This window comes from Microchirus variegatus (assembly GCF_963457635.1).
Source record: "Microchirus variegatus genome assembly, chromosome: 1".
NCBI classification, from domain to species: Eukaryota; Metazoa; Chordata; class Actinopteri; order Pleuronectiformes; family Soleidae; genus Microchirus; species Microchirus variegatus.
In genome coordinates, this window is record NC_139802.1 from 44300353 (window position 1) to 44313726 (window position 13374).

Here is a 13374-nt window from a genome sequence, read left to right on the forward strand (position 1 = left end):
TCTGACATTAGCGTTGAAAGCTCAACGGTCCTTTGGACGTATATCAAACCAACATATTCCGACACTGTAACGTGCTTATTTGCGAAAATACATTACAATGAAAATGTTCCTCGGCAGATGCGGCCGCCATCTTTGTTGAAAAATATCAGCCGGCTTGCTGAATTCGCAAAGCATCATGGGTAATTTCATCTTCACAAAAAATTAACATCTTAGAGATTATTTGATCTTTGAAACATATTAAACAATCCAAACTGAAGTGCATTATTAATCTTAACATGGACGAAACATGATTTGGGGATTTGGTGACATCCAAACCTTCTTCCCCCCCCGAGACGATCCTCTCGCTGCTCTTGCATCCTTCACATCTCACCATCGCCCTCTTTTTCCTTCCTCCAGTTCACTCTTTGATTATAAGAACCTGCTGATTTCCACTCCTTCTTTCCCTCCCCTTGCAATCAGCAGCCCTCTTTTATGTCAATCACCACCTCTGCAGAGTCAGAGCCTGAGCGACAGCTCCGAGCGTGGTGTGGATTCTGCTCTGCGGACGCCTGTTGCTCCGATATTTAAATAGCGACTCCTCATTTTCTACGTGGCTAGGACGTGATTAGCGCTAAAGACGGTTCAGGGTTAATAGAAGGCTTTTTGACGTGCTAATTACAGAGGAATATGGCAACGACTTATTCTCAGAGGTCACATTTTTAGCTTTAATTCGTTGGACATTTGGCTCGAGGACACACAGAAGTCAAAACATCTGTTGCAGCCACAGTAGATGCTAAAGTAAAACAGCTACTGTAGATGCTAGAGTAATATATCAGCTGCTAATGTAATAGAAACAGACTCTGGCTAAAGAAGCTGCTAAAAGCAAACAGCTAGTGCACAGTGGTGGCTAACGTAGCAGCTGCTAGTTCTGCGCAAAGTCAAAAGGTAATGCCACCACGTTTGGCTACAGTACGGTAGCTGCTAATGTTAAACGCAGATGCAACGGCTAAAGTCAAACAGCTAGTGTAGATGCTATGAGTCTAAGCTAAGATGCTAAAGTCAAACGATAATGTCACAATGTTTGGCTACAGCAGCTGCTAATGTTAAACGCTGATGCAACGGCTAAAGTCAAACAGCTAGTGCACAGTAGTGGCTAATGTAGCAGCTGCTAGTTTTGCTCAAAGTCAAAAGGTAATGCAACCACGTTTTGGCTACAGTACAGTAGCTGCTAATGTTAAACGCCGATGCAACGGCTAAACTCAAACAGCTAGTGTGGATGCTATGGTCGTGGCTAATATGGTATCTGCTAGTGTATTAGCCGCTTAAGTCAAATGATAATGTCACAGTGTTTGGCTACAGCAGCTGCTAATGTTAAACGACGATGCAACGGCTAAAGTCAAACAGCAGTGCACAGTAGTGGCTAACGTAGCAGTTGCTAGTTTTGCTCAAAGTCGAAAGGTAATGCCGCCACATTTGGCTACAGTAGATGTTTATGTTAAACGCAGATGCAACGGCTAAAGTCAAACAGCTAGTGTAGATGCTATGATACTGGCTAATGCTAATCGCATTGCTGTTTGTGTATTAGCCACTAAAGTCAAGCGATAATGTCACAACGTTTGGCTACAGCAGCTGCTAATGTCAACGAACGGGTACAACAGACTGTGCTTACAGTAGCTGATACTGTAATTAAGCAGATATTTTAGATGCTATGGTAGTGGCTAATATGGTATCTGCTTGTGTATTAGCCGCTAAAGTCAAACATTAAGGTCAACAACGTTTGGCTACAGCAGCTGCTAAGGTACAACAGACTCTATTTACAGTAGCTGATACTGTAATTAGGCAGATATTGTAGATGCTATGGTAGTGGCTAATATGGTATCTGTTAGCGTATTAGCCTGTACTGTGTTGTGATGTCATCTCTAAAAGGCAGCTTCATTTTACTGACTAAAAAAAGGGTAATACCGTTACTTTTTTTTTTTTACAGCAAATCTAGTTTAATATCCACTTTGATTATTGTGCTAAACGTTGCCCGAGAGCAAAATTAAACTAACTGCTGTCAAACTGCTCAGTGCTTCATTTCCACTTAAATGGAGGAGAACTAAAAAGGTGGTTTTATTTGAAGTATAATCTTCTTCTTCTTTACTGTACTCACCTGTATTGTGACGATTCTTGGCAGCGGCTGGCGAGTGTTGGCTCCTCCCTCAATGGCGATACCCAGGGTGCTAGCGCTCTTAGCCACCCTCACTAGTGTCGAGGTGGGCTCCAACAAACCCGGCTACAGCGAGGAAGAGGACAGGTTAGAATTAAAGAAAAACTGTTATTTTAGGCTTTCATTTTTAAACCCAGTGTGAACGCAATACGCCGTCCTTTTGCGCGGTATGCTAACGTAGCATTGATGCTGTGTTTTCATCATGGTATGGTTCGGTTTGGTACAGTATGGTAAGATCCGACTGAGATCGGTACGTTAACTTGGCAGCATAGCGTGACGTCGTACCGGTGCGGCGACAACAAACGACGTCATTGAACGCGTCACAACAGGCAACAAAGGAGGACACCTAGCAGCTCTTTTTCCTCGGTCTCAACAAGACGTCGAAATTTGGAGTTTCGGGAATTGATACAGTGAAATATCGCAATTATTTGTGTGGCAATATTATTATATATACCAAATAACGTTTTTTTTTAGCATATTTTTTAACAAATGCGCATTAAACTTTACGTGGGTTCACATTAAAATAAATTGAGAAAGCAATTGACGTTTCAGTCCACTAGATGGTGCCAATTGCTCGCTCACTCTCACTACAGCTGTTGCGTGAGTGTATATCGCAATATATGATTTTGCAAATAGAGCTTGTGTTGGCAGCCATCTTGATTGCCCAAGAAGCTGCAGCGAGAGCGAGAAGGAGCTAACGGTTATAACATTTTACGGGTCCATATTTCCGTCTAAATAGATTTTTTACATGTATATCGTGACGCTAGTCTGACCGTACCCTACCATTTTAGGGCGCCAAAGAATGGAACGGTTGGCGCTGGTTATTTCTGATAATATTCCGAAAGGAAAAATACGCATTGTATTGTACCAAAACCGAAGCGTTCCACTTGGTGGAAACACGGCTATAATTCGGAACTCGGAAGTTGGAGCTGGGAGTGACGTTACCCTATCCCAGGCTAGCTATTGCTACAGCCCTATGTTTTTACGACAACAGTGCCATTAGCGGTAAAAGTAGCAGTGTTTGTATTTTAAATCGGGGGAAGGTGAGTTTACTTCGAGCCATAGAGTCGACTTCAGGTTGTTGTTTTTATTTACATATATATATATATATGTTCAATCCTAGCGGTGCATTTAAATAACCATTTATTCATTTCCCACAATGCAACTGTGTTCCCATTACTCGGTGACCTTTTTTTTTTAATGTAAACCCCGCTCTTCCACGCTGGCTTCTGTAACTCAGCGGGGATTTTTCAGCTACGTTTTGCACATAATTTTTTAAGACGGATGTCTCAGCTGTGGGGCGTTCAAAGCCTTATATACCGTACGCGAAACTGCAGAGGAAAAAACAAATCAATGTTTTTTACGTCTCCTGCTGCGGTGAAACGGCCGCTGGGACCTCGTTCGTTCATTCACCTTTTTCTTCATCAAGTAAAACATTATTCTACACCGATTAAGAAGCAAGACAGTGATTTGAAATCTTTGATTATGCTAACCTTCAGTGACAGTGAACGATGATGTGATGAGAGTGAATTAATGACATGAGTAAAAAAAAAGACAGATGGATACGATCACGGCTCAGATTATGGTGACGGATGAGCAGTTAATTAGCAGTTAATCACACTGATTCATCGACGCGTACGTCGTTCTGCGAACATAACTTAACCCCGTGGTTTTTACTGCGGCTGCGAACACGGATTATTATACAGAGGATCTGATGATACGTCACAGGTGGTGATCAGGTCACAGGTGATCAGGTCAGCGGTTCAGTGAGTACTTTTACTGCGTCATGTTGCTGTTTGACCACCTTTTCTGACCTTTTCTGACTGGAGTCTGTGTCGCTGTTGCTGCACCAAACCCCATAGAGAAAGTCAGGGATTTTAAACTGCACAGCACACGAGAGTCATTACTCAGTCAGTAAAAAGAACCCTTTTAAAACCCTTTATTCAGCAAAGGGGTTTTAAATGGTTCTCTGGATCCAAATGGTTCTTACTGGAACCATTAGTGTTACCAAGAACCCTTGAAAAACCCTTCGGGAAAAGGGTTTTTCAGAAGCAAATGGTTCCAGGTAGAACCTCAGCTCTTGTAGAAGAACAAGTTTGGAACCCTTATTTCTAAGAGTGTAGAGTTCTAGAGATCTAGAGCTCCTAGAGTTCCTAGAGTTATAGAGTTTCTAGTGTTCCCAGAGATCCTAGAGTTTCTAGTGTTCCTAGAGTTATAGGGTTTCTATAATTTTCTAGAGTTATAGAGTTCTTAGAGCTATAGAGTTTCGTTTTCCTATAGTTTCTAGTGTTCCTAGAGTTATAGGGTTTCTAGAGTTTCTAGAGTTATAGAGTTCTTAGAGCTATAGAGTTTCTTAAGTTCCCAGAGTTTCAGAAGCAAATAGTTCCAGGTAAAACCTCAGCCCTTGTAAAAGGACACTTTTGGAACCTTTTGGAATGTAGAGATCTAGAGTTCTAGAGTTTTTAGAGTTTATAGAGATCCTAGATTTATAGAGTTTCTAGTGTTCCTAGAGTTATAGAGTTCCGAGAGCTCCTAGAGGTTCTAAAGTTCCTAGTGTTATAGGGTTTCTAGTGTTCCTAGAATTATAGTGTTCCTAAAGTTTCTAGGGTTATAGAGTTTATAGAGATCCTAGAGTTATAGAGTTTCTAGAGCTCCTAGGGTTATAAAGTTTATAGAGAGCCTAGAGTTATAGGGTTTCTAGAGTTCCTAGAGTTATAGAGTTTGTAGTGTTCCTAGAGTTATAGAGTTTCTAGAGCTGCTAGAGGTTCTAGAGTTCCTGGGGTCATACATTTTATAGAGATCCTAGAGTTATAGAGTTTCTAGTGATCCTAGAGTTATAGAGTTTCTAGAGTTCCTAGAGTTATAGGGTTTCTAGTGTTCCTAGAGTTCCTAGAATTATAGAGTTTCTAGTATTCCTAGAGTTCTAGAGTTTCTAGTGTTCCTAGAATTATAGAGTTTCTAGTGTTCCTAGAGTCTCTGGAGTTCCTAGAGTTAGAGAGTTCTTAGAGCTCTAGAGTTTCTAAATTTCCTCGAGTTTCGGAAGCAAATAGTTCCAAGTAGAACCTCAGCCCTTGCAGAAGGACCCTTTTGGAACCCTTATTTCTAAGAGTGTCCACTCAGCTTCAGATAAACCCCGCCCCCCCTTCCCCTCACCGGTTTGGAGGGCTTGTCCCCCCCGCCTCCCTGGGGGGGGTCTCGTGGGGGGAGGCGAGTGCGTGAGGAATGTGGGCTGATGCTGTCTTTGCTGACGTGTGCTGACTCAGCAATGTCCACGCCACTGTCCTCACTGAGGGTCTGACCGCTGTCTGACAGCTGAGACAGGGCGCCACCTGGGGGGGAGGGGGAGGTGGAGCAGGCAGACATGATGTCAGGGAATCTCAGTCACATCACACTGATCAGCCTCTGAACACACACACACACACACACACACACACTGACCATTAAAACAAAAGAGGAAAAAAAAAGATTTAATTTAAGATTAGTGCTCCAGTGGTAATGGAACACAATGTTCTGGAAGATTGCTCATTACTTCCACTACATTATAAAAAGCCAGATTATAAATAGCGTCTTACTTTTAATTGAAACTACAGCACAGTGACCAGTGAGATCAAAACACAACTGCGCTTTTTCTGCAAACCACAGATACGATTCTACTTTGTCACGTTTCTAAACTAAAAACTCGATTGTGTTTAACTCATCGCGGCGTTTTGGGCATAATTAGCTCATTCCTAGTGATGAATGTGGTTGGTTTTATACTGCGTTCCAGTTTTCAGAGGCCTTATTTTCCCAGTTATGAGCGGAAAATGTCAATTGTAGCGCCCCCTACAGTCGCAATTCAAAAGTTTTTTTACTTTATACTTTTCCCTATTTTCCCACTAACGTCTATGAACAAGCTACTCCAGTGTTTTTAACGTATACAGTAGAAAAAGACAAGATAAGCTTGATGCTAGTTTGCTAACAGTGCTATAACGATAATATAAATCACTAAATAAACTAATTTCTGGAGGCTTAAGGATAGTAGCTAACTAGGACTAGTTAGTAATAAGATAAACTGTCACTGTTTAGGAGTGAAATAGTGTGTAAAGGTGTTAAATGGGTTAGATTAGCTTGCTAGCTTGTTAGCAAAGTCTGAAATAAGTTATACACATAGTATTATCCTACATATTTGTGTGGACATCTTTCTTTGGTGTCTTAAGTGTGTAATGTTGTATAAAATACATAGGTTTAGCGTGCTAGTTAACAGACCTAGCTTGTTTGAATAAACGGACTTAAGGGCTAAGGTTACTAACTAGATCAAATTTGGTTCACATGTTAAATTAAGATATATTTACGTATGAAATACAGCATAATGTGTTCATCAAATAGGCTAAATTAGCTCGCTTGTTAGCAAACCTAGCTATAAAACTTAGGAAAACAAACTAGTTAGTAATTAGTTGTACACGTTGTTTTTAAGGCGATTTGATGTATAAAATACAGCATAATGTGTTTTGTAAATGTGTTAAGATTTGATTTTTAATGACTAAACCGAGCTATGATGCTAACACTAGACCTGTACAGAAATATCACTTTAGAAATGTTTCATAAAAGCATTTCCCGTGGTTTGCAGAAAACGAAAATAGCCACGTCGTTATTACGTGTGAAATTAGCATCACATAGCGTCACGTGGTTCTGAGTAAACGCAGTGTTTTACAGACGAACTACAAAAACGCTTCCAGAGAAGAAGAAGAACGCATTGTCTGCTTCGCGGCTTTGTCGTACACTTTTGTGTGTCCGTGTTTGCAGCACAGTCAGCATCTGCAGCTCCAGTGCGTTGATAAAACAGTGAAGTGACTCTGTCTGTTCGCTCTGGAGCTGGTTTACGCTCCGGTGAACTTGTGAGGACCGAGCGTCTCGCACCATAAACTCTGATACCAACGTGACTGAAGAAGAAAAACATAAACGTTTGTGGCCGACGACAGTTAACAGTCGTGGTGTTTTCTTCTGTGATCATTTCTGTTTTTTCCAATTTACTGAAATGGTGGCGATTTTTACACATTAAAGGGACAGTTCAGGGTTTAAAGTGTGGTTGTATGAGGTACTGACGCACATCACTGACACACAGCACTCACAAATCTACATATGCTTTAGTGTATAACATCTAAAGAACATGTTAGTTTCTTTATCTCACTGTTTTATCACATAGGAACTGAACCACTCACTCTCCCTCCACCAAACACCATAGAGAAAATCATTTTCTGAATGGAGTTTGGTGCAGGAGAGGAAGTGGTTTACAAATCAAGTTTCTTGTTGATTACAATGAGTTAACATATACTTTGGACATCATAGACTTTTGGAACCCTTATTTCTAAGAGTGTAGAGTTCTAGAGCTCCTAGAGATCTAGAGTTTCTAGTGTTCCTAGAGTTATAGAGTTTCTAGATTTCCTAGGGTTATAGAGTTCTTAGAGATCTAGAGTTTCCAAAGTTCCTAGAGCTCCTAGAGTTATAGAGTTTCTAGTGTTCCTATAGTTTCTAGAGTTCCTAGAGTTATAGAGTTCTTAGAGCTCTAGAGTTTATAAAGTTCCTAGAGTTTCAGAAGCAAATAGTTCCAGGTAGAACCTCAGCCCTTGTAGAAGGACCATTTTGGAACCCTTATTTCAAAGAGTGTAGAGTTCTATAGCTCCTAGAGATCTAGAGTTCTAGAGCTCCTAGAGTTTCTAGGGTTATAGAGTTATAGAGTTCTTAGAGATCTAGAGTTCCCAAAGTTCCTAGAGCTCCTAGAGTTATAGAGTTTCTAGTGTTCCTATAGTTTCTAGAGTTTCTAGTGTTCCTAGAGTTTCTAAAGTTATAGAGTTCTTAGAGCTCTAGAGTTTCTAAAGTTCCTAGAGTTTCAGAAGCAAATATTTCCAGGTAGAACCTCAGCCCTTGTAGAAGGACTCTTTTGGAACCCTTATTTCTAAGAGTGTTGAGTTCTAGGGCTCCTAGAGTTCTAGAGTTTGTAGAGTTCCTAGAGTTTCTCGGGTTATAGAGTTCTTAGAGCTCTAGAGTTTCTTAAGTTCCTAGAGTTTCAAAAGCAAATATTTCCAGGTAGAACCTCAGCTCTTGTAGAAGGACCCTTTTGGAACCCTTATTTATAAAAAAGATTGAATTACAATGAGTTAACATATTCTTTGGACATCATAGACTGACGACGACGTTTGCCAAGTGGCTTAAATCTGGTGACCGGTGCGCGGCAGCCAGCAGGGGGCGCTCACAGCGCAGCACACTACCTCACACAAGCACACGCTTTCTAAGCCACACCGTTGACCTCCTGCGATCTACCGTCCTCACCTCGGGCTTGTGGCAGCGGCCGCACCTCGTTGACGTCTGGCTCTGCGTTCGGCCGGTGAACCTCCACCGTGACAAACTGCGATTTAGAGGCGGAGGAGGACGACGACGACGACGCGGGGGAGGATTTGGACTTTAGGGGCAGGGACGGGGGAGGCTGGGGAGCAGGGAGTGGAGGTGGTGGTGGAGGGGGAGGCGGCGGTGACGGTGACGGGGCGGCGGGTTTGGCGCCTCTGCTCGGGGACTGGACTCTGGGAAACGGGCCGATGCTGCGCGCGACGACCTTGGACAACTGAGCGCCTTTAGCGCGCGGCGCGGAAAGATCTCTCTTTCTGACGGCCGCGTAGTCCTGAGACGCCGCCACCGCCTCCCTGGGCTGGTGTTGGTGTTGGTGTTGTTGTTGTTGTTGTTGTTGTTGTTGTCGTTTGTGGTGCGGTGAGGGTGCGGGTGAGGGCGTGGCCTCTCTGCCGTGGCTGTGGGTGGGCGGGGCCGTGAAGTACAAGCCCGAGCGGTTGGATTCGGGTTTGCCGCGCCTCTGCACGCCGGGAGGGGGCGGGGGCTTGAAGGAGGGAGGGGGCTCGGCGGCGGCGGCGGCGGACTGTACATCATCCTGAAGTGAGAGGATATTCATCATCATTGATTAGAGGGGGGGGGAATCAATTTATTGTAGCACAATATACTGCGATAGAAAACGTGAGCGATGGAGCCGTAATCTGCAGAGTAATAAATCGCCTCCAGTTAGTGAGTCGGGAGAATGGATTAAGTTTTGTTTGAATACATTAAAAGAGACGTTTTGAAGTGGGGTTGTATGAGGTTGGTCGACACAGTCAGTGTCTTATTTACAGGTTACTGCATGAGTATTTTACCAAGGTTTTAAAGAAACATTAAAGAAAACTGTGACTCACAGTCATGAAATTGCCCTTTCAAAAGTGGAATTTTAAAGCCATTTTAATGTCAACTTTGTCGGAGTGCTGAGGCCACACCTTCTGACGTAGACAAAATCCTTTTATAACTCTTAAACATTAATGTGTCTAGAACATATATACCAAGTTTGACACGGCTAGTTCAAAACGTACTACGTGACTCGGTTCCTTTGAAACTGCCATGTTGGCAGGCAAAGATGAGCAGCATTGGAGCTGGATTTAACCTCAGAGTTCACAGTCAACTTGGAGGAAAATCAGAAAAACTGTTCTACTGTACAATATTTACCAGAAAAATTTGGAAAACTAGAAAATAAACTAATAACAAAGAAAACTGTGACTGACGGTCTTCAAATTGCCCTTTCAAAGCGTTCAAAACTGGACTTTTAAAGCCATTTTAACGTCAACTTTGTCGGAGCGCTGAGGCCACACCTTTCAACGTAGACAAAATCTTTTAAAAAATATTAAACGTTAACTTGTCTAGAACATATATAGCAAGTTTGACGCGGCTAGCTTAAACGTGCTACGTGACTTGGTTCCTGTGAAACCACCGTAATTAAACCTGTCAGAGTTCACCGTCTTTATCCATTTTTTTCTCTGCTGGAACTTGGAGGAACATATGAAAAACTGTTCTACTGTACAGTATTTACCAGAAAAAGAAAGAAAACTAGAACATAAACTAATAAAGAAAACTCGGACTCACAGTCATAAAATTGCCCTTTCAAAGCGTTCAAAAAGTAGACTTTTAAAGCCATTTTAACGTCAACTTTGTCGGAGCGCTGAGGCCACACCTTTTAACATAGAGAAAAGCCTTTCATAACTTTTAATCTCTAACGTGTCTCGAACACATATAGCAAGTTTGACGCAGCTAGCTCAAACGCGCTAGGACGAGTTCGTTCAAATGCGTAGACTAGCCATTTTTGTTTTGGTTGGGTTTACACAACACAATTTTTCACAGTTTTCTTTTTTGTAGTTCTTAAATTTCACGAAATAATCAAGTATTGTTCTTTTATATATGTAGTATATCTGTATAAAAACCCTTCATACGTGTTATTATCTTCATTTTGTGGGTCTAGGTTACATTTATTTGAGTATACGCCACTGTGTTTAAGAGGTCAATACTCTTTCCCAGGTGAACAGCGTCGCTGTAACAACAGAGAAAACAGATTTTCTCACCTAATAAACTCCAGAACAGTGTTTTCAACACTTTATCTCGCCGTTAAACATCAGACACGGACGTTTGCGTTGCCAATACCAGGCTCCATTGACAAAAAAAAACCCTCCATTTTAAATCATTGATCCACTGCTGCCTTTATCGCTCTGTTAATATCTGTTGTGTTTTTTAAAACTTCTTTGTTTGAAAAACTTTGGTTCAGCGACACAAAAGTCAGAGAATAAGTTTGTCCCTCAGAGCTAAAGAAAAACCCACCATGTTTTTCTGTGGGGTTTGGTGTGAGGAGACTAATGAGCTGTTGTTTCACAGCAGTCAAAGTGTGAGTCTTCTGCACAGCAGCGCAGTAATTGTGTCGCCTTTTGTCGGCCGCGTTTTCACCGCGTCGTCCGTCGCTCACACAACCGCACACTTCAAAAACTTTATAAAACTTTATAAAAAAGCAAAGTTTGAACCTCTTTTTTAACCACTAACAAGGTGTCAAACATCCAGAGCAGGGGTTGCTGGTTTGATTTCTCCTCTTCGTGACGCACACGCAAACTCAAAGAGAAGTGAAACAGTGAAATGATCAACACACAAAAAAAACAACAACACAACAAATGAGCATAAATAAACGTCAACAAAGGAAAAAGTGTAGGGAATGATTTGCAAATGCTTTGACCTTCCTCTCGTCTGCTGCGCTTCATTACAAACAAACGACAAACGCTCGCTGTGTTGCCGTGGTAACTGAGGTCGCCAATGCAATCAAATGTTTTTGTTGTTGTTGTTGTTGTTTTTTCTCCGGCTAACCTGAGGTGAGAACTCTGGACTTGTCCTTGCAGAGATTAAGAGGAGATTAAGAAGTAGGAGGAGCTTTGGCGCATAAAGATGATTAGAGTCTGCTCTTAAACAGCAGCATGTCACAGAACTTTAAAGAACTTTTTAAAACTTAAAAACACTGCAGTGACGCGTCAACAACTCATTAAACTGGACACAAAAGAGTTAAAACCACAGCTTCCATTGTTTCTTGAATTGTGACCAATGTCACATTAAGACCCATGTAAACTCAATTTTTGTCCATTTTACATCGAAAAGTCCTCTCCGTCACTACCTCACATGCCTCTGTGCGTTTTTTTCTGCGTCAGTATGGACATTTATGCAATACTGCCTCTAGGGGGCAGTGCCGAGTACAAAGTCAAAAAACACGGTGACCATTAAAGCGGTTGTTTCTTCATCTAACGCACGTTAACGCATGACGCGTTTCCATGACGAGTGACCGGAAAAAGACGTGACTTTACGTGACTCTTTAACGATCCATTTCCACTGTAGGCGCGCTAACCGCGCTAACGGAGCTAACTGGTAAACGGTGCCGCGGCACGTAAACACAACGTCACGCACGTCTTTTTCCGGTCAGTCGTCGCGGAAACGCGCCGCATTTCAATGTTGACGCCGTTAGCGCGCCCAGCGCTAGTCGTTTTATTGTGTATTGATCCAAAATAGACTGAAACGCAAGCAGAATTAGCATCAGTGGACTGTAAGACCACTTTCTAAGTATAAAATATATCGAATTAATGCCCTTACAGACTCTTCTTTCTTTGTTTTCTTAACTAAATGGATTACTGACTCTATACTGCCCCCCTGAAATGTCCAGTGGTATTGCTCCATTTTGTCCGAAATAAAGACAAAGTTCGGACGAAAAGGCTCCGTAATGGACCATTAAAGTCTTGGAACGGCAACTTTTCTTCTCGCACCTTTGGAAAATTCCAACCACCTCCCAGTTCAACTGGAATGTACCATTTTGTACAAACCCTACAGAATCAGCCACGTCTCGACCCCCCCCCCCCCACCACCCAACGTCCTCTGTCTTAGCCAAGCGTTATCAGTCCAGTGCAGACACCTTACCAGAGAGATGTCAGTCAGCAGCGTGTTCAGACTCTCTGGAGGATCTTCACCGTTACTCTCCACCACACTGTCGTTCTGTGACAAACAGGAAATAAAGAAACAGAAGAAGACAGAGAAGCAAAGACAGTGATGTGTTTACACCAAAACAGATGGCACGTTTTCAGGCACGAGTAAAACCACATTTAACTTATTAGTTTCTGGAGTTTCTAGAGTTCATAGTGTGTAATGTGCAACATTTGAGTTAAACATGTTCACTTAAGTTGAAACATGGACCTTGGTTCGAGCTGCAGAGTTTCTTCATATTTTCCGAGTTAGCAAAGGTCTACTATGGTCTGCGTGATTTAAATATCGTAATTTACCGATATCAGTTTCTAGAGCTCCTAACGTTCCAGAGTTTCTAGAGTTCCAGAGCTCCTAGGGTCACATAATTTCTAGAGTTCCTAGAGTCAGAGTTTCTAGAGTTACTAGAGCTCCTGGGGTTATAGAGTTCCTAGAGTTTCTAGAGTTCCTAGAGTTAGAGTTTCTAGAGTTACTAGAGCTCCTAGGGTTATAGAGTTTCTAGTTAGAGTTCGTAGAGTTAGAGTTCGTAGAGTTACTAGAGCTCCTAGGGTTATAGAGTTTCTAGAATTAGAGTTCCTAGAGCTCCTAGGGTTATAGAGTTACTAGGGTTATAGAGTTTCTAGAGTTATAGAGTGTCTAGTGTTCCTAGAGTTTCTAGATATCCTAGGGTTATAGAGTTTCTAGAGTTCCTAGAGTTACTAGAGCTCCTAGAGTTCCTAGGGTTATAGAGTTTCTAGTGTTCCTAAGGTTATAGAGTTCCTAGAGTTTCTAGAGTTCTTGGAGCTCTAGAGTTTCAAAAGTTCCCAGAGTTTTCACATGAGGAAGATCATCTGGGTGAGATGCGTTCACAC

At 42.1% G+C, this 13374-nt stretch overlaps 1 protein-coding gene across 1 annotated transcript in view; it reads right to left on the minus strand.

Moving 5' to 3' along the window:
- whrna (whirlin a) overlaps positions 1-13374 on the minus strand; it is a gene marked incomplete at both ends in the record, with an annotated part of 113170 nt that overhangs the window by 7813 nt on the left and 91983 nt on the right. The window contains 4 exons of the mRNA XM_083903228.1: positions 2132-2254; positions 5342-5517; positions 8495-9101; positions 12464-12538. Of these exons, the coding sequence (XP_083759354.1) occupies positions 2132-2254; positions 5342-5517; positions 8495-9101; positions 12464-12538 (981 nt within the window). The remainder of the gene's footprint in view (positions 1-2131; positions 2255-5341; positions 5518-8494; positions 9102-12463; positions 12539-13374) is intronic.